At 42.5% G+C, this 22,151-nt stretch overlaps 1 protein-coding gene and 1 long non-coding RNA gene across 7 annotated transcripts in view; one reads left to right on the forward strand and one right to left on the reverse strand.

The window, feature by feature from the left end:
* smarca2 (SWI/SNF related BAF chromatin remodeling complex subunit ATPase 2) overlaps positions 1-19,950 on the forward strand; it is a 58,299-nt gene extending 38,349 nt beyond the window's left edge. For 3 of the 4 annotated variants that reach the window (XM_023958129.2, XM_078953397.1, XM_078953396.1), the window contains exons 25-34: positions 385-548; positions 783-1,010; positions 9,124-9,201; positions 11,589-11,807; positions 15,284-15,507; positions 16,914-17,019; positions 17,085-17,186; positions 17,359-17,485; positions 18,233-18,363; positions 18,515-19,950. In XM_023958129.2, the coding sequence (XP_023813897.1) occupies positions 385-548; positions 783-1,010; positions 9,124-9,201; positions 11,589-11,807; positions 15,284-15,507; positions 16,914-17,019; positions 17,085-17,186; positions 17,359-17,485; positions 18,233-18,363; positions 18,515-18,550 (1,415 nt within the window). In that variant the 3' untranslated portion in view covers positions 18,551-19,950. Of the gene's footprint in view, positions 1-384; positions 549-782; positions 1,011-9,123; positions 9,815-11,414; positions 11,808-15,283; positions 15,508-16,913; positions 17,020-17,084; positions 17,187-17,358; positions 17,486-18,232; positions 18,364-18,514 lie in introns of those variants that run through there. The other variant, XR_013658234.1, reaches the window with a different exon arrangement.
* Positions 2,500-8,303, reverse strand: LOC144994638 (uncharacterized). 3 transcript variants are annotated; one of them, XR_013658236.1, is made up of 7 exons: positions 8,178-8,303; positions 7,098-7,179; positions 6,719-6,795; positions 6,262-6,373; positions 3,402-3,429; positions 3,166-3,285; positions 2,500-2,731 (listed from the first exon to the last, which is right to left on the reverse strand). It is a non-coding gene; the product is annotated as an uncharacterized LOC144994638 (long non-coding RNA). The 3 variants fall into 3 exon arrangements; XR_013658235.1 differs by lacking the exon at positions 2,500-2,731 and having other exon boundaries at positions 3,280-3,429; XR_013658237.1 differs by lacking the exons at positions 2,500-2,731; positions 8,178-8,303 and adding an exon at positions 7,380-7,488 and having other exon boundaries at positions 3,280-3,429.
* Positions 19,951-22,151: the final 2,201 nt, after the last annotated feature.

Consider the following 22,151-nt stretch of genomic DNA (forward strand, 5'->3'; position numbering starts at 1 on the left):
TGTTCAGTTTTAAGCTGAAAGCAAAGATGAACAGCTGTAATTTAAGGTTTTTGACAGGGATGCAGTTTTAATCTTGTGTCGGAAAACGTAGAAAAGTTCAAATAACAAACATTTTCAACGTTATTATTGTTTATAATACTTCAGACCAAAAGTCATCCAAACTTTTGGGTCAAATTCTCTGTGATTCAGAAGAAAAATTCACAGGTTTTCTCTCCAAGAAATGAAAAACTTTCCATTTTTGGCCATTAGGAGAAAAAACCTTTTACTTCAGGAATTCTGTGAGATAAAACGGGAATGCACTGCTTCACCGTAAGAGAAAGTTTCAAATGAGACAAATCAAGACGAAAAGTTCAAAAGAGCATAAAACTCCAAATGATGTTTCAGGAACAACCAAGTCAGAGGACCGAGCCGCGCTGCTGAAGAAGTTCAACGAGGAAGGATCTCAGTACTTCATCTTCCTCCTCAGCACCAGAGCCGGCGGCCTCGGCCTCAACCTGCAGGCCGCCGACACCGTGGTCATCTTTGACAGCGACTGGAACCCGCACCAGGTTCTCCCATCATCCTATCTGCTCACTCCAGCTTAACGTGCTGCCGGTATCCTAAAGTCTCTGTGAACGCCGTGGTTTTCTTTTTCTACTGGCAGAGCATTTTAGCACCATTAATGAATTTATGTGTTTCCACTTTGTTCAAACTGAAAAACTCCTCACTGCTGATTGGTTTAGCCTCTGCCCCTTTGGTTGAGCGGACGTTTTGGAGCTGAGTGGTGTGGCTTTGCTCTGCAGGACCTCCAGGCTCAGGACCGCGCCCACCGCATCGGGCAGCAGAACGAGGTGCGCGTCCTCCGCCTCTGCTCCGTCAACAGCGTGGAGGAGAAGATCCTGGCGGCTGCCAAATACAAACTGAACGTGGACCAGAAAGTCATCCAAGCCGGCATGTTTGACCAGAAGTCCTCCAGCCACGAGCGCCGCGCCTTCCTGCAGGCCATCCTGGAGCACGAGGAGCAGAACGAGGTCTGTCCGCTCCATGAGCGCCACTCCTCCTTCAGCAGAGCCGTAAAAAGAGGAGATTTGATCTTCCTCTATTGATGGAGTTGAGACTCTGGACAGGAAGACAGTTTAATATGGAGTTAATTCAGTCTCAATAATCAGAAATGCACACAACCAGTTTTACAAATGCACACGCTCCGATTCACAAATGTCATTTTATGCAAACGTGAAAAATAAATTCGGAAATACACACCCTGTGTTTCACAAACACACAGATTGTGTTTCACAAATGCACACTAAATGTTTTACAAATGCACAATAAGTGTTTCTCACAAATGTGCACACTGTGTTTTACAAAAAACATTTTAGAAATTCACAATAAATGTATCAGAAATACACAGTAGGTGCTTCACAAACATGATTTTTAGGTAAACATGTGATGTGAACTCACAGATCATTCGAAATGCAGACTGTGCATTCAAAATCCCGTTCTCGTTTGTGAATCTCCCCGTGTGTGTGAGAGATTTTTCTACGGTGAATATTGAGACTCATCTGACGGAGCGGGTCAACTAATGTCACCATTGGCTAGTGAATCTGTCAATCAAACTCATCGGGAAAGCAGGCGGGTTCGCTTTTAGCCAATCGAATGGCCCCTTACACTTTCTCTACGCTTTCTGCAGGTGGCAAAAGCCCCGCCCATATTTGATTCTGTACCAGTCGGTCGTTAGCGTGTTAGCCTTAGCATGGCTTGTCGGTTTATTTGCCTTCGGTTGTCAAAAATTACTGGCTTGTGCAACTTTTCAGTGGACCTGGAAGCAAGGCAACAGTGGTTGAATGCAGTTGACATTGAATCCATCGAACTCTGTACTGGTCATGAGATTTAAAATGAATGTTTCACTCGGGATTGTTTGTACGTTATTCTCTTAGCTTTCATGCTAGCGTCATTTCAACACTCAGACACGGTTTTGATCATATGAAGGTGGAGGAGAAAAACCTGCAACTTCCACAGTAGGTTCTGTGGAGAAACTGGCATCACTTTGCTCCGTACCACGCAGTGGGACTACATTACCTCAAGTTCATCTCACTGTCAATCACAGACGCCCAACACACCTCCCCTGCTCAGCCCGAAGTCACTTTGCTTGACCTTAATTTTATTTTTTTAATAACTCAAATGTCATTGATTTTATATTGTAACCATATACATATACACCTCTTGGCCAGGTCACCCTTGCAAAAAGATCCTCATCTCTCTGGGTTTTATAACTGGTTAAATACTAAACAACAAAAGATGGTCATAGAACAACAAAGTGCAAACATTCACCCTTTATTGCAGAGTAAAATTCAGAGAAAACATGGACAGATTAAAACATCAAAATTTAAGCAAATGTGGAATCTCTACTGATTTGAATTTTATTTAAACTGGAACTAATTTTCATAACATCCTTACATACAATGAAGTCCCTTGAACAATACAGCAGTATTGATTTGAACTTTGTCTTACTCCCCTCAGTCTCTCTTCTTCTGTGTGTAATTATGTCGCCTAAATTAAGTTCTAAACACACTGGACAGTAAAGATGTAGGTCCACTCCCAAACGGTCTGAATTCCACAATGGATTGATGTCGTCTTGCAGTTCCAACATTTGTGGACCCAAAAGGGGACTGTCCCATACCAGGACATTGATCCCAGGATGAGGTTCAGCCATGGATCCACTCTCCTCCCATTCAATCTCTGGAACCAGCATACCCTGACAAAAAAAAAAAAAAAAAAAAGATACTGTTTATGAACAGCACTGTTTTTTGTGTGTTTTAGATTATGTAGGAACAGTGACCGACTAATAATAACTTATATTGTTGCTGGCAGGCAGACCTCATATCTCCATAACTGTTTATAATTTGCAAATAAGTGAACCTTAACAAAGTAGTGACATTAGTACATCTGATGGCTCATAAGGCCATGCATTGTGATGCATTTTGAACTTGCACATGTGCTATTCTTCCTACAAACAAACAATTTAGGGAAATTGTTTGCACCACACAACAATAATCCTTTTCATTCATTTTCGATAAAAATTCACTGTAGTCATTAAGATTTCATGATACTCTTCTTGATACTTTCCACTATAGTCAAACTGCACACAAATCAGTTGTCCAGTACAGTGAGATTAAATAAAGCATTTACCCGGGGATCAGAAACAGGGTTATGGGTCAAGCCCAACTGCCACAGCTGATTTGGTGTCATGCTTTGCTCCGTCCTGATTGGATGGCTGTCCCACGCGTCACTAAAGACATCCAAACTGGCCTGAATGCGTGGTAGGAAAATGTAATGGCAGCAGAATACGTGATGTGACTGATATTGAGCAAGTCTTGGTCCTCAGGAGAGTGCAGGATGTTGTAATATAAACCAGTAACACTCACGAAGACATCACACCAGAGGAGCTCAATCCTGTATTTGAAAAAAAGCAAAAAGAAATATTATATTGTCAGATTTATTTTTAATACATCATTCACTTTTATGTATCAGGGCTCCAGACTAACTTTTTTCACTAGGAGCATAGTGGCCCCTAACTGAAAATCTTAGGGGCACAACCAGAAAATTTAGGGGCGCATACCGTAAATCAACATTCTAACCAAATCTACTAATTTCCACTGTATTACAAATAAATACTTTAATAATAGATGCAGAAATTACAATGTGCTGTTTCTAATTCAGTGTCATATTTTATTCTGCACTTTTGAAGATGCAACATGAAGGTAAACTGAGAGCACCATCGCTGTCACGACAGTACAACTAAGTAAAAATAGTAAAAAAATACCATACATTTAGAATAAAAAAAAGTTTTTAGTAACAAGTGATTACCGTAGTAACCTTTCGTAATTTCACAGTTTCAAACAATACTTAAATGTATGTAAATCAGTGATGAAAGTCAGGCAAGGAAAAAATCCCTGAACTTTTCTTTGAGCGATATGGCGGGCACAGAGCGAAATTTTGGAAAAATACGTGGTCTTAGATGCATTCTGGTGCATTCTGGCAGCTAGTTATTCACTTCTTTATCAAGAAACTAAGACTAATTGGAGCATCATGATTTGTCATTCAAACCCCTAGTTTGACTCTCCATTAAGGACTTGCTGGTCCTAAAAAAGAATTTGGAAAATTGCTCAAAGTAACACAATCCTACAATCTACGCTTTTCCTTAAAGCTGCAAAACATACAATTGCTAAAATATAGTAACATCAAAGCCCCAAATGGCAAAAAGAACACCAGTAACTATGATATTCTATGAAAATACCTCAGTTATTTATACATTATTTCTGCTTTAGAAATGACTGATGTACAACATCCACTTGCACTGTTTTCTCAAACTATAATTACATCAAAATATGGGATCTGCTTTAAACTATAATTCTATAACATAATACATCAATTCTTTAACACCAATACTAAGTAATCTGGGAAATATCAAAACAAACATACAAACTAAACTAAACATTGTAAACATTATTTTTTAAGGGAGTGCGGGTCCAAACCATCAAATACTTATAATTAATGTTAACTATACTGAACTAAATCATGGTAATTAGGAAATACAAATAAATTAGATAAAGAAATGTATTCAAAATAAAAACTGAAACTCAAAACTAAAATTGAAATTATTTCAAAATGTGGTTTTGAGATTATTTTACACAAAAAAGTATTTGACCTACACTACCTTAAAAATCTTTTTTTTTTCCAGCCAAGACCACTTCAATTTGTTTTTTATCGTCTTCTCACAACTGAGGTCGTGACCACGCTCAATAATGACGATGCCTGCCATTATTTTAACACAAATTTGATCGCAAACTCTTCAGATGTGTTTGTGAAAATTTAGCGTGGGTCCGCCAGTTTTGGTCTCTAGGGAAGCAAGTCACGCTGACCACGTGGTGCAGACAGAGCCAATCAGACCCGTCGACGCATCCGAAAGCAACTAAAACGTCCCGTCATTGGTCAATTAGGCCGGGAAGACGAGAGATGGCCACGACCATAGAGGAAGCGATCTGCGGAGAAATATAGAAAATAAAGCTAAAATTAGCTGATTTCAGACCATTTTCTAATCCGGAAAGCGATTTGTCCGTAGAGATCAGGTCTTTATTTCCCGGAAAGTACGTTCGGTTTGCTCAAAAACCCGGATTTCCGGGAATTCCCGGAAGACTTTCATCACTGGTAAATATTAGAGGATGGAAATTCATGTTGGTGACACCAAATAGGTTCAGCCAAGATGCACAATAAGCGTGTTTGAGATCACCCAGATGGACGCAACACTGCACAGATCACCTGGTGTGAGATGTATGTTTTTGCTCCAACATCACCTGTCAATCAAAACAAAAATATCACGAGAAAGGGGTGAGAGCAAGACACCAATCAGAGCGAACGCAGCTGGAAATTTAGTATTGAACTGACTAAAAGCTGCCCTACAGACTACAAAACAATGCATTATGGGACATGCGTCCTGATGGGTTTTTTGTAGTTCACTGATCAATTAAAATAATTTAAAATACCAACTGATTAAAAAAAGGCTACATCCATTACAAAACATTAAAATAATTATAAAAGATGTAATATCACAGCTCATACTTAGGGGGAGAGGCATATTAAAACGAAATTGAATGTTAAGGACAACTCCTAATTCCTGGTCTCTTTCAGTCTCGCTGCAGCTTCGATTTCATGCGAGTTTGAGACCCCTGCTGTACACTCTGTCACTGGTACACTAGCTGCAGGTCGGAAGAACGAATCAATAGTTCGCTTGCTCATAGCTCAGACGCACATATCAGGTTGTGATGATATTTGTCTCCGTTTCCTTCCCACGGATGTTTACGTGCGCTCGATTATCTCTAGGCCCCGCCCCTCCACATATTTTAGCCACTTGCAGTGACTTTCCCTATTCTTCTCAGACGCATTGGCCGCCTCAGGCATCACTCAATGAAACGCGAGTGTGTGCTCGCGTGTGCTCCAGTCTCATGAGTATTCGCGCGAGTGTGTGTGTCTGCCTGCGTGCGTGTGTGTGCTCGCGTCTCATTGATGATTTCATCTCTCATTTCATCGATCATTGACGTGCTCCTTTCATGTTTAATGTATAAAAAATACGGAGGGTGGAGGAGGCAAATTTACTGGTAGCACATGTGCGACTGGGTGTAAAATTCAGTCGCACACTCTCAAATTTTGGTCGCAAAATGCGACCAAATGGACGCAGTCTGGAGCCCTGTGTATATATTAAAGCTTCTAAAACTAGGTTCAACTCACCGTTGATTGTGTGTACACTTTTCCCACAATGAAGCCGTTTGTGTCAGTTGTACGTACTGTGAGCATTAACTCGGCTGTGCCCACATTTTCTCATCCATGATCTCCTCTCACCCTGACAATAACATGAAAATCATGTCTCAAACACATAATTACAAATGCATCGCCAATACGGTACACATCAGTTTAAAATGTAATGTTCTTATGTATGATGCCAATAAGTAGAATTTCTAGGTTAAAAAAATTGCAGGAGTGGGTTACATGTATCACTGGGGAAAAAAATGAGGTGAGAGATACTGTTAAGGGGGGGTAAAATGTTATTCATTAGGGGAAAGTTTTAGAGTTGCCTTTGTTTATGGAGAGGAGTCTAAAAAAAGTAATTTTATTTTTGTACAAATAACCAAGTACTTATACTGCCTGATATGTGAATAAAATATTTCTTTATGAATAACATGAATACCTCAGAGGAAAGCCATAAACGTTCACAGCGTCACTGAAGAAGGCCAAGTGGGTGTCTGCACAGTTGTTCTATGCTATCTTCTCAGGTACAGGATACATGGAATACAAGTACAAATACTTTCAACTGACAGATGTTTACAGCGGCAAAAATGCTAAATTCCCAATTGACAGGTAAAACAGTAATACAATAGGATGATAAAATATGAAATAGAATAGAATAGAAGGGTATTTAATAATCCCTGAGGAAATTTTTTTTAAAATGGCCATCTTAAAAAAACACAAACACACATGCATTACAAATAGAAATATCACAAAATAAAAAGATTGATAAAAAAAGGTAAATAATTGGAAAATCAGTGGGTAAAATTAAAAGAAATTACTTGTAAGATGCCCTGCCAGAGAGTTGTATTGCCTGATGGCACGAGGAACAAAAGATTGTCACGCTGTCACATTCAGTAATTCCTAGAGAATAAATAAAAACACAACAAACATGGATTAGATCATTTAGCTGTCTGATCTTAAATTACATAATTTTCAGATATATGAAAGGGGAATTTTTTAAAACACTCTTGCTATGATAACTTGAGCTTGTAGTAAAGAACACCTTTAAAAAAAATCAGAGACAAGACACTGATCACAGGAAGCCTGTGTGGAATACTTACAGTAACTTCTACTCTAATCACTGTTGACAGCTGATTTCTCCCATCCACCCTTTCTGTGACTACTTATCGACTACAAAACAGCCTAAAAACATAATGTTTGGGATTCTTGTCATTACGTCATTGGAAGTAAAGATACGGGGATTTTAGTGGCTGACACTCTGACACAATCTCACAGGGCTGGTCATCACAATGAATACGGGTTCTAACGTTAGAAACTTAATGAGGCTTCTTTCATTCAACAGTGGATTCACGTCTGTTATATTTAAAAAATGCCGTTTTCATGAATGTCATATGAATTAACTTTGTTGCACAGTCCACCCCGTCTTAAAGTCTGGGTTGTGAAAATGCTGTGTCTAACTTTAACCCGGATCGCGTTTACATAAAGGCAGCACACGGAACAACTAGCTAGTTAGCATAGCATAGCATCAGTGTTTAAACAAATCGCCGTCTCCAAATCAATACTTTTTATTAAACTTTCTTTGCTGCTGTAAATCCGGCATGCTTTTCCCCTTAGTTCCTTATGAATCATGTTAAGAACCTACAGATCATTGGCTATAGACGCTAGCTTGAACCGACACCGGCTTGAACTTCACTCACACTCACACAGACACAACTTGCACAGGCTAAGCAAAACAAAGCTAAGCTAATTTGCGGTGGGGGTACTCTGCAAACGACTCGGCTGCAGTGTTCATAAAGCATTCACACATGTCACTTGGCAAAGGAGAACGCTTCAACTTAGTATTCAATAACATTACAGGACGTACAACGAGGGAATGATCAAATAAATGCATTACTTACGGGCTGAGACTGATCCAGTTCAGAAGACCTCTCCGCCATGTTTGCCGCCCGCGTCCTCCCAACTGCTGTGTTGAACAGCTCCCTCCCTCGTCAGTTGAGAGTGAAGAGTGTAAGGGGCCATTCGATTGGTTAAAAGCGAACCCGCCTGCTTTGCCAATGAGTTTGATTGACAGATTCACTAGCCAATGGTGAGATTAGTCGACCCGCTCCGTCAGATGAGTCTCAATATTCACCGTAGAAAAATCTCTCACACACACGGGGAGATTCACAAACGAGAACGGGATTTTGAATGCACAGTCTGCATTTCGAATGATCTGTGAGTTCACATCACATGTGTACCTAAAAATCATGTTTGTGAAGCACCTACTGTGCATTTCTGATACATTTATTGTGAATTTCTAAAATGTTTTTGTGAAAAACAGTGTGCACATTTGTGAGAAACACTTATTGTGCATTTGTAAAACATTTAGTGTGCATGTGTGAAACACAATCTGTGTGTTTGTGAAACACAGGGTGTGTATTTCCGAATTTATTTTTCACGTTTGCATAAAATGACATTTGTGAATCGGAGCGTGTGCATTTGTAAAACCGGTTGTGTGCATTTCTGATTATTGAGACTGAATTAACTCCATAGTTTAAGGAAATAGAGAAGTTCTGCAGAAACAGACGATTTAATGCTGATGAAAAATCCACAGAGAGAGTGGAATCTACCACATTTATCAAGAACATGCTGACAAAAGGCAACGAGACGTTCTTGTGCTGGAATTATCATGCATTTAGTAAAAAAGCTAAAATTGCAGGAAGATGACTTTAAAAACACAAATAGTGATAAACAGAGAAGCAGAGGAGTGAAGGAAAACGGGGCTTCAATCCATCCAAACTGATGCTTTTCTAGTGAAAACTGCTCTTTCTCATTATTTGAATCCTTCATCCTGTCTGCCGGCAGGAGGAAGATGAGGTCCCTGATGATGAAACCCTTAACCAGATGATTGCTCGCAATGAAGATGAGTTTGAGCTCTTCATGGTAAGAAACTCCTCTTCTCACTTCAGAGGTTTCCTGGTTTTGAAATCCGTTCTTAAATCCTGATGAACGACGACTAACGAATTCCCAGAACCGGGACCATTAAAGGCAGGGGTTGTCATGGTAACGAGGCTCTACAATGTAAAGTCATAAAGTCATCTTTTTTTTTTTTTTTTACCTCCTCTGTTTGTAATCTTTCAAATTATCTTTATTCTTTCTGTCTTTTGTACCTCAGATAATATCATATGATTGCATCTCATGTGATCCAGATGTTTTCCATGCATCTGGAAGCAGAAATGTCCTTCAGGATCTTCTGCTCCTTTTTAAACTACAATTGCAGCACAAAAAGCCCAGATTTTCTTCTGTTTTTGAAAGGGATTTTGATAAAATCTTCAATATTTCTAACAGTAATTTTCATTTAAAGGAAGAATGAACAACATTAAGTTTATTCGAGTGCAGTTTACTGTAACCCTAAAGAAATACTCAACGTTTATGTGAAATTCTGAGGCCTTCTAAATTAAAAGTAACTTTTTTTTGTTTGTGTGAGTAGAAATTGTAAAATAGCAGAACCCTTACACCAAAACTAAAATGTTAAGATTTCAATCATTTTTCTTATGTTTAACCCTCCTGTCGTGTTCGGGTCAAATCTGACCGTTTTACAACTTATAATACTCATAAATATTATGTTTTACATCTGATTACCTCAAGACCTTATGATATCCTTCACACTGTGTACTTGAACATATAAAAGTGATGATCACCTATTTCATTCAATTTTGAGTGTTTTAATCAACCTTGTTACACCTGTGGTGTTCCCGGTCAAAAGTGACCGTCATAGGAAATGAATGGGTATCCAGAGTAAATTCATTCAACATACAGAAAACATCCCCATACACACTGCCCCAGCTCACTCACACACTCTCTCTCACACACACACACACACACCCACTCTCACACCCCCCCCCCCCCCCCCCACACACACACACACACACACACACACACAATTTCTTTTGTGGGTACACATGTCTTTCTGCTTATGTGCCGATCCTCTCACGTGAACCAACTTCCTAATGATACAATGTATCATATGTTTACACAGACTAGACAGGTGTCTTTTATGTGAACCCATTTCTTTCCCACGCTTCTGTACCTATCACACGTGAACCACACCTTCCAGACTAATCAATGTATCATTTTTACACAACCCCATACTATATATAGCTCGATGTTTGCCTTGCATTCCTTTTACTCTGAGCACAATGAGTAGACGACTGAAGCGTTTTTCTGTGGAAGAGGTTCTGGTCCAGGTTCTTGGGCATGATGAAGAGGGCACTGAAATTGAACCAGAGATAGAGGAGGATGTCTCGGAATTGGAAGACATCACAGATTTTGAACCAGACTCTGAGGAGACTGACCAGTCAACAGATGGAGAGGGAAAGGCACCTGAAGAACAGGCACCTGAGGAAACATTTCAGTCCAAAAGTGGACACTCGCTCTGGTCATCATCCCCCCAGGACCGAGGAGGTAGAGTGAGAGTGGAAAACATCATAAAGATGACACCAGGACCAACGCGTTATGCAGCATCTCGTGTGGATGACATCAAGTCCAGCTTCCAACTCTATTTACCAGAGTCCATTGAGGGAATTATACTTGAGATGACAAATCTGGAGGGAAGGCGTGTGTTTGGGGACACCTGGAGAGAAATCGACCTGGTAGACCTCCAAGCCTACATAGGTCTGTTGATTTTAGCTGGAGTGTTGCCAGAAAAGGAAGCGTTGTGGCCTCTGTGCCCCTAGAGACATCAAAACGAGCCTGACATGCTGCAAATGTAATGCTTATGTTTGCAAGGCCCACTCTGACCTGAGTGTCACATGCCACTCATGTGCATGAATACACACACAAACACACACACACACATACCCACACACACCCTGTTGAGTTTGGTGTTTGGTTTTCCATTTATTTTTTGTATTATATGTTCATTTTGTAGTTCATTTTCAGTGCCCAATTGTATTTTCACTGATGTTATTTAATGTTTACATCTACAAATTGTCGTTAGACACTACTTTTAAATGTTGTTCTCAACTAAAGAATGTTTAATAAAAAAATTGGTGGTGAAATTTTTTTTGTGTGCTAATTTAAGACCAGTTAAAACAGACCGGTCAATTTTGACCGGGAACACTAAAGTAGGGGGCTGAATGCGAACACGACCGGAGGGTTAAATCCAATTTAAAATTAAAATAAAATGTTACCTTTTAAAAATGTCTTTTCAGGAAAAACCAATAATTTCCGTTTAGTTTGTGGTTAAATGCGTCTCTTGGTCACTTATGGCCCTCTTTGATGTAGTTATCACGACTGGCCTGAATGGTTTTCCCGCCTTCCTCCTTCAGCGCATGGACATGGACCGAAGGAGGGAGGACGCCAGGAACCCCAAACGGAAGCCCCGCCTCATGGAGGAAGACGAGCTGCCGTCCTGGATCATCAAAGACGACGCCGAGGTGGAAAGGCTCACCTACGAGGAGGAAGAGGAGAAGATGTTCGGAAGAGGGTCCCGCTGCCGCCGGGACGTGGACTACAGCGACGCGCTGACCGAGAAGCAGTGGCTGAGGGTAAACGCCGGTGGAGACGTTTTGAAAAGAGAACTAAGCTGATGATGGCGTCATTCTGATGTGTGGCTTAGATGAACAGAGACTGTCATTATTCTGTTATAAACATTCCCTCCAGCCCGTTTGTCCAGAGATGTCAAAGGTTAAAAATGTCCGCTCCTCGCTGCAGCCTGACTGCTACAAATGAGACAGAGTGTAGTTTGTCTGGACGTCCTACGGGCGCTGACGGGTCACGTGCACGCCTCCTGTGTGCAGCATTTGTGAGGGGACTACAGTGTGGCGTAAATACGCCGTACGCCATAAGGGGTGGAGTAGGGTTGTGCCGATGGCCGATACCATCGTCCATCGTGATGGGTGACTGACATCCCGATGGAGAGACACCATCGTGATGCCACGCCCCCGCCACGTTGCGAGTCGACACCATAAGCCGTGGTTACATGTGAATAATATCTTGACCGGATCAATGGTCGGATTAGAATCCAAACGTGTACATGGTTCCAGAAAAATGTTTTCAGAATATAAAAAACGTTCACATGGCTCACACTTTTGGTCGGAATAAATCATTCACACATGCGCAGTAGGGTTTGAAAACCGGAAGCGGATATCAGTTCCGCCGAGCGGCTATTTTTTTCTCAAACTTTATTGAATGTAACAATTCAATACAAAACAATGTTGCCGAGCGGCTTTATACATTGGCTACGTTCACACTGCAGGGCTTAATGCTCAATTCGGATTTTTTGAAAAAGTCTGATTTGTTTGCTAGACCGTTCACATTTCCAAGTAAATCCGAACTTTTGTGATCTCCAGTGTGACCGTGACACGACCCAAACGAGACCCGCATGCGCAGAAGCCAGAAGAATACTCAACGGTGAACGACGTCACTTGTTTGCGGAGCCAACGTTAACATGGATGTCAACAACAGTGTTGTCAAAAGCGGAGCTCTTTTTGTAATATTAAATTTATTTTCACGAAGGAGCAGCACAATTACAATCTTCTCATTTTAAGAAGGCATTGGAGTCGGGATCGTCTGTACCCACTGTAGTGGAAGAGGAATGTGTATGTGTTGGGGCCGCGCCCCCCCGTGTGTGCAAGCGCGTGCCGCGATAGAGAATAGGTGGGGGGGGGCAGTGTGTGCGCGCATTCATGTTGTGTGTTACGGAGGACGGTAATAAAAGTAGGTTTCCCCCAGAATAAATGCTATGGACTCTTTATTAACCCGTTCTGGAGAATCTAAGGATCAGAACAGGGAGGAGGAGGAGGATCGCCTCGGGTCCCCCGCGCTTCTGAGCACGGTGGAAAGGGGAGAAAGAAAAAAAAGTTATCGCGGTAAAGGTTCACCACGCTCTGCCATTTAGCTGGAAATTTTTTCAAAAACCGCCCAGTTGCGATCAGAGCCCTGGAGTTTGGCCTGAATAGAGCTGTCACCCCAACTATGAATCCAATCAGTGACCTCCCTTCCCTTCCACTGACTGATCTCAGCAGCATCGTCCACCATGGTTGATGTTTACGTTCTCGTTCCCGCCTACTTCAACGCAAAATGATGACGTTTGTTCCGTGTCGATGACGTACGATTCGGAATCAAGTCGCCTGGCCGGTCAGACGGCGGTCGCAATTGAAAAGATCGGCTACAATTCGGAATCAGGACGGCAAACCCACGGGGCCTGGGTCGCAATTGAAAAGATTGGATCTGTGTCATTCAGACTGTCATGAAAAGATCGGAATTGGGCCGCTTAGGGGCAAAAATTTCGGAATTGGGTCGTTTCAGCCTGCAGTGTGAACGTAGCAGCTCTGTAACAAGACGATCTTCTAAACGTGCTTTTAATAATGTTACGATTATTATGAAACGCCTGTTCGCTCATCGTTTTAATTTTAATCCGTGTGGTCAGTGCTTTTTCTGTTGAAAAACGGAGCCGGAAAGAAGCCAGAATTAGTAGTATGCTAACACGGGCTAACAACATTAGCTTTGGGTGGTGCTGCAATCTGCATCTTGGCTGCATTTACACATGTGGGAATAACATCAGCCTTTATTTAGTCGGGACACGACTCGAAACACAAATCCACGTGATTGTTTGAACGATTTCTAAGGACTGAGCGGCCTTTCTGCTTTGAAGCTCACACCGCCCGAAGTGCTGTGTGTGTGCTCAAGATCCTCTGCTCAGACACACACTTTTAGACCCGGTTCTGAGTTCGGTAGCCCGTTCCCCTAGAGCTGCGGAACGGATCGCAGTTCTAAATCTCCCACATACCGCTCATGTAACAAAGCACCCCCCCCCCCCCCCCCCTTCCCCTCAAACACAAAGCTGTGAGTCCGCGCTCCGCCGGTCCACTTGACTAGTTAAGTGCGGGAGCAAACCATTTCTTTTCTAGTTTGTTTGTTACTTTTTTTGTTAAAGTTATTTCCCTCAGTACTGCGGATGAGTCATTAGTTGGGAAATCAAATAAATAAAGTAATAAAGTAAAATAACGAATAGCAATTATATAAGACCGAAATATTAAAAATATACGTACGGGACGACCCCCTTGTACGGGTCAACCCCCCTGTACGGGTCGACGCCCCCTGTACCTGTACGGGTCGACCCCCCTGTACGGGTCAACCCCCCTGTATCTGTAGGGGTCGACCCCCCTGTATGGGTGCATCGTGTTACTATGGTTTTTGACAACGCAAACGTATTTGTGTGTTGAAGTGTCCTTGGGCAAGACACTGAACCCCACCCTCCCTCTGGTGGGAGGTTGGCACCAGCGTTCTGCAGTGGAGCCCCCACCCACGTGTGAACGGGACAGTAAAGGTCTTTGGGCCTTTGATGAAGATAGAAAGCCATTTAAAAGTAAACGCCATTTACCAATCTCCATATTTATCCTGATATTTCCTTATTTATTAGTTAATTTATTTACATGAACTTATTTGAATAAAACTTTATTTAATTTGAGCAAACGTGGTTTTGACACTCAATTAAATGAAAGTAGGAAAATCTAGAACTTTCTTTTTGAAACATTTCGTTTCCTGGCTGCAGTAATTTCCCCTTCAGCGTCTGCAGAGGATAATTGGACAGCAGAGTGTTGCTCGGTCGGTGTGAGGCCGGTGTCATTCGGTCGCCCTCACCACGCAGACGGTGATTCAGCCCCCCTGGGGAGGCGTCCTCCGCCCGGCAGAGCCATTTCAGTGACGAACGCCGAGCTTTCAGGCGGCGCAGAAATAGAACAAAGACATTCAGAGGCCAAGGTGACGGCTGCACTCAGACCTTACAGGAAATCCGTCTTCTGCCCGATCAACAAATGGGCGGCCTTCTCCCGCTGAAACACACGCCGCGGGGGCGGGGCAGCACAGCTGACTGAACGTGTTGGATGTCGTACAAGCGAATTGTTTTCCTCCTACCGGCCTGAGAACCTGAAAGCCAGAGCAGTGAAGCCATGTCAGATTGACGCTAACCCGCGCCGACACGGACGCCGCCTGACCTTGTCTGCTTTCCCTCCACCTTCAGGCCATCGAGGACGGAAACCTGGAGGAGATGGAGGAGGAGATCCGGCTGAAAAAGCGCAAACGCAAAAGACGCCAGGACAAGGACTCGTCCAGCAGGGAGGAGGGAGGCGGCAAGGCCAGGAAGAGACGTGGGCGGCCGCCGGCAGAGAAGCTCTCCCCCAACCCCCCCAAGCTCACCAAGCAAATGAACACCATCATCGACACCGTGATCAACTACAGAGACGGGTGAGGCGCCAGCAGAGAGGAAACATGCTAGCTTTAGCGTTAGCTTAGCCTTTTCTGTTTCCCTCCAAAAGAAATCAAAGTAAAACCTATAAACAATAATTGAATATTTATGGCGTTCAGCCGTCCTGGCCTGAAGGACCACATCATTTTCACAGTTTTCTATCTTTGAAACTCAAAAACCACCAAACTTTACTTACATGAATTATGGACAGTGACATCACAGCAGAGGAAACATTTCAAAAGAAACCGCTGAAACCAAAACACGGCGATCTTCAGGAAAGTTCACACAACCAACAGTTTGTTGACCTTTGACCTTTGGGAAGAGGCTGCCATCATGAAGGTTAAATGAAACCTCACCTTTAGAGTAAACTCCTCCCAAACTCCCCGAGCATCAGCGGGAATCAGAAGGGATTTTAATGGTTTTGGCGTGGCGAGCTCGCTAAAGAGCCGTCCTGCGCTAACTCGCTCATTTTGTACCGGATCAGTGTGAACAGGTTACAAACAAAACGATTTACCATATGAACATATTAGGGATGTGGGCGTGATTAACCAAAAACCGCCGTTGCCAAGGAAACCCAAAAGGTTACTTTTGCAGATTCTTGTGAAAATGACTTCTACCTGTGCATCGCCAAAACATAAAATGGTTGCTATGGAGATAAAACAGCAGAAAAGCTACGCTTCATTTGACCTCATTGGTCAGGAGCCGCTCTGACCCGGGTAGCAGCGGCAGAAGGCGGCGAAGGCAAGTAGCGCCTGTGGACCATCCACGCTCCGCCGCTTTAATTCATGGAACAGAAGAAAACAAATCAATCTGCACTTTCATATTCAGAAAATGGGATTTCAAAAGAAATCACCAGAAAATTAGCAGCAATGAAACGTGACTCAATCACGTGATGGGCGGGGCTAGCGTTGAGCAGACAGTCTGCTGTCAGTGGAAAACGTTTTGACCCTGAAATCAACCAAAACTCGTCTCACTAACCAGAAAAAGCTGGAATCTTTTCACCATAACGACAGACGTTCACAGGCGTCTCTTCCTGTTTGTGACGTGATGAGCGTCGCCGGCGTGTTCGGCCTTCACAGCTGCCATCCGTCACCCTCCACCTATCAGAGGAAGGCTCTCCTTTAGTGCTTCTCCTCAGGATAAAACAAATCCCCTCTTTTTATTTAAGAAGTTGTTATTTTATTCTGAAAATTGCTTTGTGTTTTCATAACCAAGTTTAGTGTTTTTTGAATGAAAAACGCCAAAACCTCTGGGTATTTTGGCAGTGACCTCCTTTAACCCCTTCAGCAGAAAAACTGTTTCCTGCTGAGGGACTGCAATCCTTCAGCCGTGTGTTAATCTGGAATCTAAGGAGGATTTAGGATCCTCCGGGTCAGAGCTTTAATCGGACCTTTTTGCTCTCCAGCGCCGGACGGCAGCTCAGTGAAGTCTTCGTTCAGCTTCCGTCCAGAAAGGAGCTCCCGGAATATTACGAGCTGATCAGAAAACCCGTGGACTTCAAGAAGATCAAGGTTTGTGGCGCTCTAGCTTTGGTGTGAAGGGGGCGTGGTCCAGGCTGACGAGCACTTGTTCACAGGAACGTGTGAGGAACCATAAATACAGGAGCGTGGGCGACCTGGAGAAGGATGTGATGCTGCTCTGTCAAAACGCTCAGACCTTCAACTTGGAGGGATCACAGGTGAGATTTCTGACTCTGACGCTTTGCAGGTTTTCCCTCCCCATGAGGGCTTTCAGGAGAGATTGGGGGGGGGGGGCGCTGAGAGCTCTTCATCTCGTTCTGGTTCTGGTTCCTCGGCCCGTCGTCCTGGCGCAGTGACCTGAACCGACCTCGCCTTTCTTCCTCCTCCCAGATCTACGAGGACTCCATCGTCCTGCAGTCGGTGTTCAAGAGCGCCAGACAGAAGATCGCCAAAGATGACGACACGGAGGAAGACAGCGACGAAGACGATGATGATGACTATGAGTCGGAGGCTGAGGGTAACACACACACTCACACACACACCCACACACATCTATGGAGCCTGTGACCTAACATGGGTAAAAAAAATAATAAAAAATTTGGTCCCGCGAAATATTATTCAGATTTACATTTATCCTGCTGTATTTGAATGCACCACAGTTACAGGGACACGTTGATTGGTCCAGATGCATTGTGGGATATGTGTGATGCATGATGGGATAAGTAGCATGTAGCCTTTGGATGTAGAGTGACTGCTAACGAGTATGTTCATAAAAGACAAGTCCTGAATTTAGTTATTCCTATGATTAGTACAACATCCCATACTGTCTGCTAGCATGACAAGCTAACGAGCTGCGGCTACGAAGCTCGTTAGCTTGTCACGCTAGCAGGCAGACAGCGGCTGCGGTATGGAGAAGCAGCCAGCTTGGGCTTCCTAAATCTTAGGATATTTGTCTTATTTTCATCGAGACAGTAAGAAGTAGATCCTCTAGTTTGTCTTCCATGCGACGGATGGATTGCATCTGCTGTAAATCCAAGTATTGATCACATCCGTGTTTATGAATGACTTATCACGGGAATGTCAGGTGACAGCCGTTTCCTTTAGAGCTAACACTAAATGTCCTTCATGTAAGGATCACCCCCCCCCAGATTAGGACTTGAAACATTTCCCTGAAGGTTTTCTGATCAGACGCTGAGGGCAGGCCGACAGGAAGTGGGCGTGTCTCCGGCCGTACTCATGCAGAAACGCCGTCGTCTGTTTTCAGCCAAGGCCGTTCGCGTGAAGATCAAGCTGAGCAGGGAGGGCCGCGGCGACAAAGGAAAGAAGAGGCAGAGCCGGGGGAAGGCCAAGCCGGTGGTGAGCGATGACGACAGCGACGAGGAGCCGGACGATAACGTGGGTGCCCCCCCCCCAGTATAGTCTGTCTAAACCTGAAATTTTAGTCCTAATGATCAAGTGCTTCAGACATTTGGCCTGTTCCTTTTCTTTTGGCAGAAACTCAACTTTTGTTGTTAACTTGAATCATTCTGCGTCTCTGCTGTTGCAGGATCAGTCGGACAAAACCCAAAGTGACGACGACTGAGGAGGGAGGGATGAGGACGATCAGTGCACTTATGAAGCAGAGGTTCCTCTTTCACGCCTCGTCGTTCATTCGTGTTTCTGTTTTCTGACGACGGCGATATCGCCTCTGATCCCAGATCCGGTGCTTTTCCGGCCTTTTTTCTCATCTGTGTGCTTCAAAGCAAAAGCACCAAAAAGCTCTTTTACAAATCTACTTTATTCTTTCTAAATGTGCTTTTTCTTTATTTGTTTATTTACCAATCTTCTAAAAATGTTTAAAAAAATTCATGATCAGTTTTAGACCCTCAAAAGTCAGGCTTTTAATTTGTAGGAAGAAGTGTGTCAGGTGTTGAACGGCGACGGTTTTCCTGCAGCATTCCAAAGCTTTGTATCAAGGACACACCTGTGAGCCACACCTGGGGGCGTGGCTGTGAGCCATGCCCCCAGGTGTGGCTCTCCTTTGGCTTCACAGCAGCAGGAGATGCTGAACATTTGTAACCCAAACAGTATTACAGAAAAGTGACTTTTGGATCGGTGACCTGCAGCAACCACTCAGTTTTCGGGAGTCAAAACTTTTTCCCGCTTTTTTAAAAAAAAATTGAAACAAACCGCTTCAACTCGGGTCTCCAAACCCTGAAGATGGTCAAAAGTCTTTAAGTTGGGACGGCGTCTTCTTTTTGACCACATGAGTTTTTTTACGTTTTATTGTGTGGTAACTTTACGAATCTGCATTTTTGTTTTTTCCTCAGATCCATTAGGTCAAAGGTCAAACGTTTGCAATGGCAGACTTTTTTTTTAGAAATAAGAAATAAAAACTCCTCTTTGTTTTTTTCTTATTTCCCCAAACAAAAACATTTGAAGTGATTTTTTTTTTTATTAAAGTTACTTGTTACACATTTATAAAACAATCAGTTTGAAAAATCTAGAAATAAAAATGATTACATAACAAAAACATTAAGACAATAACTATAAAGCCGATGATTCTTCAGCTCCTTTTCCTTCAAACATTTCATAAAAATGTTGCTTTTTACCTTTTTAATGTTCGATATTTGATCTGTTCTGAGAAAAAACTTTCTCTTTTGTGTTTCTTTAGTGAAACCAGCAGTAATGAAATAAACAAGCCGTTCAGATAAAAACTGGTTTTTATTCTAGAACCATGAAAAATGGTTTATATCCTAAAATAGAAACTAACTTGCTTTGTTTTGAAAAGTGTTGATGAATTTGGCCGTTTGTGCTTTTGTGATTCCTTCAGGAACTTCCTGTTGTTGGTAGTGTGACTTCCTGCTTAAACCTTGCTCTCCGTGTTTGTGCTTGCTGACTCCATAAGTGTGACTTTAAATTTGCTTTCTTTGCACAGCGTCTTTGTGGTTGTATCTCATACCCCGAGGGCAAATAAATAAAGATCCGATTTTCAGCACAAAACTCTGAGTTTGTGTTTGGATTCTGCGCGGTTCATGTCTTCTCCCACGTCTTCAAATATTCACCAAATGAATATTAAGATGACATCGTTTGGGTTCTTAGCTGTCAGAAACACACATTTTTCACTACTACAAGGTAGAAAAGTACTACACAGGTATCCACCGTTTACTATTTTACTACTGCGAGCTTCCAGAGATCATAAACTTATCCTTTATTCTTTTTTAACACATAACTACAAAGTTGAAAAGTTTTTTTTTTACAATTTCAGGTTAAGTTCTGGATTTTATCTAAAAATTAAATGTAATAAAATGTTAAAGACAACTATTTATTTACAGGATTACATAATTCACTTAAGGTAGAAGAGAAGTTGCAGCATTGAGGAGTTTAAAATAATAAACTTGATAACATTTACATTTGCTGAATAATTTTAGTGATTTTACAGTTTTTTATTTTGCTGTTCTTGACTAAAACCAGGATTTTCATGATTGGTTTGCAGCTAATTTGACGTGAAATTATTTCACTTTTCTTTTTTGTCGTTTTGCATTTTCTTAGGAAATGGAGCCTTTTCTGAGCTTTTATTTATTTTTCTTTTATATTATACTATACATTTTTTCTTTTAATTTCAGCTGTTTTACACTGTTTTCAGATCTATGTGCAAAAGTAAAACTGTATTTACTATTTTCACCACTGAAACCAATTTAGGCATTTTTTGCTGTAATGGGAGTGGAAGCAGAGATGAAGATGCTGAGGTTCAGCATGGATCAGGAAGGAGGACATCAGAGGAACAGGACATGGTAGAGGTTCTGGAGATGAAGCCAGACTGAGATGGTTGAGACTGAAGGATGCTGAGTCTAGAGCTGCCAGACGTCTAGAGGAAGACCAGAGAGGAGGATTCTGGATGAAGATGAAGACATGAAGGTAGCTGATGGTAGAGGATGATGAAGACATGAAGGTAGCTGCTGGTAGATGATGATGAAGACATGAAGGTAGCTGCTGGTAGATGATGATGAAGACATGAAGGTAACTGCTGGTAGATGATGAAGAAGACATGAAGGTAGCTGCTGGTAGAGGATGATGAAGACATGAAGGTAGCTGCTGGTAGAGGATGATGAAGACATGAAAGTAGCTGCTGGTAGACGATGATGAAGACATGAAGGTAGCTGCTGGTAGATGATGAAGAAGACATGAAGGTAGCTGCTGGTAGATGATGATGAAGACATGAAGGTAGCTGCTGGTAGATGATGATGAAGACATGAAGGTAGCTGCTGGTAGAGGATGATGAAGACATGAAGGTAGCTGCTGGTAGATGATGATGAAGACATGAAGGTAGCTGCTGGTAGATGATGATGAAGACATGAAGGTAACTGCTGGTAGATGATGAAGAAGACATGAAGGTAGCTGCTGGTAGATGATGATGAAGACATGAAGGTAGCTGCTGGTAGATGAAGAAGAAGACATGAAGGTAGCTGCTGGTAGATGATGATGAAGACATGAAGGTAGCTGCTGGTAGAGGATGATGAAGACATGAAGGTAGCTGCTGGTAGATGATGATGAAGACATGAAGGTAGCTGCTGGTAGAGGATGATGAAGACATGAAGGTAGCTGCTGGTAGATGATGATGAAGACATGAAGGTAGCTGCTGGTAGATGATGATGAAGACATGAAGGTAGCTGCTGGTAGATGAAGAAGAAGACATGAAGGTAGCTGCTGGTAGAGGATGATGAAGACATGAAGGTAGCTGCTGGTAGATGATGATGAAGACATGAAGGTAGCTGCTGGTAGATGATGAAGAAGACATGAAGGTAGCTGCTGGTAGATGAAGATGAAGACATGAAGGTAGCTGCTGGTAGATGATGATGAAGACATGAAGGTAGCTGCTGGTAGATGAAGATGAAGACATGAAGGTAGCTGCTGGTAGATGAAGATGAAGACATGAAGGTAGCTGCTGGTAGAGGATGATGAAGACATGAAGGTAGCTGCTGGTAGATGAAGACATGAAGGTAGCTGCTGGTAGATGAAGACATGAAGGTAGCTGCTGGTAGATGATGATGAAGACATGAAGGTAGCTGCTGGTAGACGATGAAGAAGACATGAAGGTAGCTGCTGGTAGAGGATGATGAAGACATGAAGGTAGCTGCTGGTAGATGATGATGAAGACATGAAGGTAGCTGCTGGTAGACGATGAAGAAGACATGAATGTAGCT

This window comes from Oryzias latipes, chromosome 9 (genome assembly GCF_053564925.1).
Source record: "Oryzias latipes strain Hd-rR chromosome 9, Olatipes_Hd-rR_3.1".
NCBI lineage: Eukaryota > Metazoa > Chordata > Actinopteri > Beloniformes > Adrianichthyidae > Oryzias > Oryzias latipes.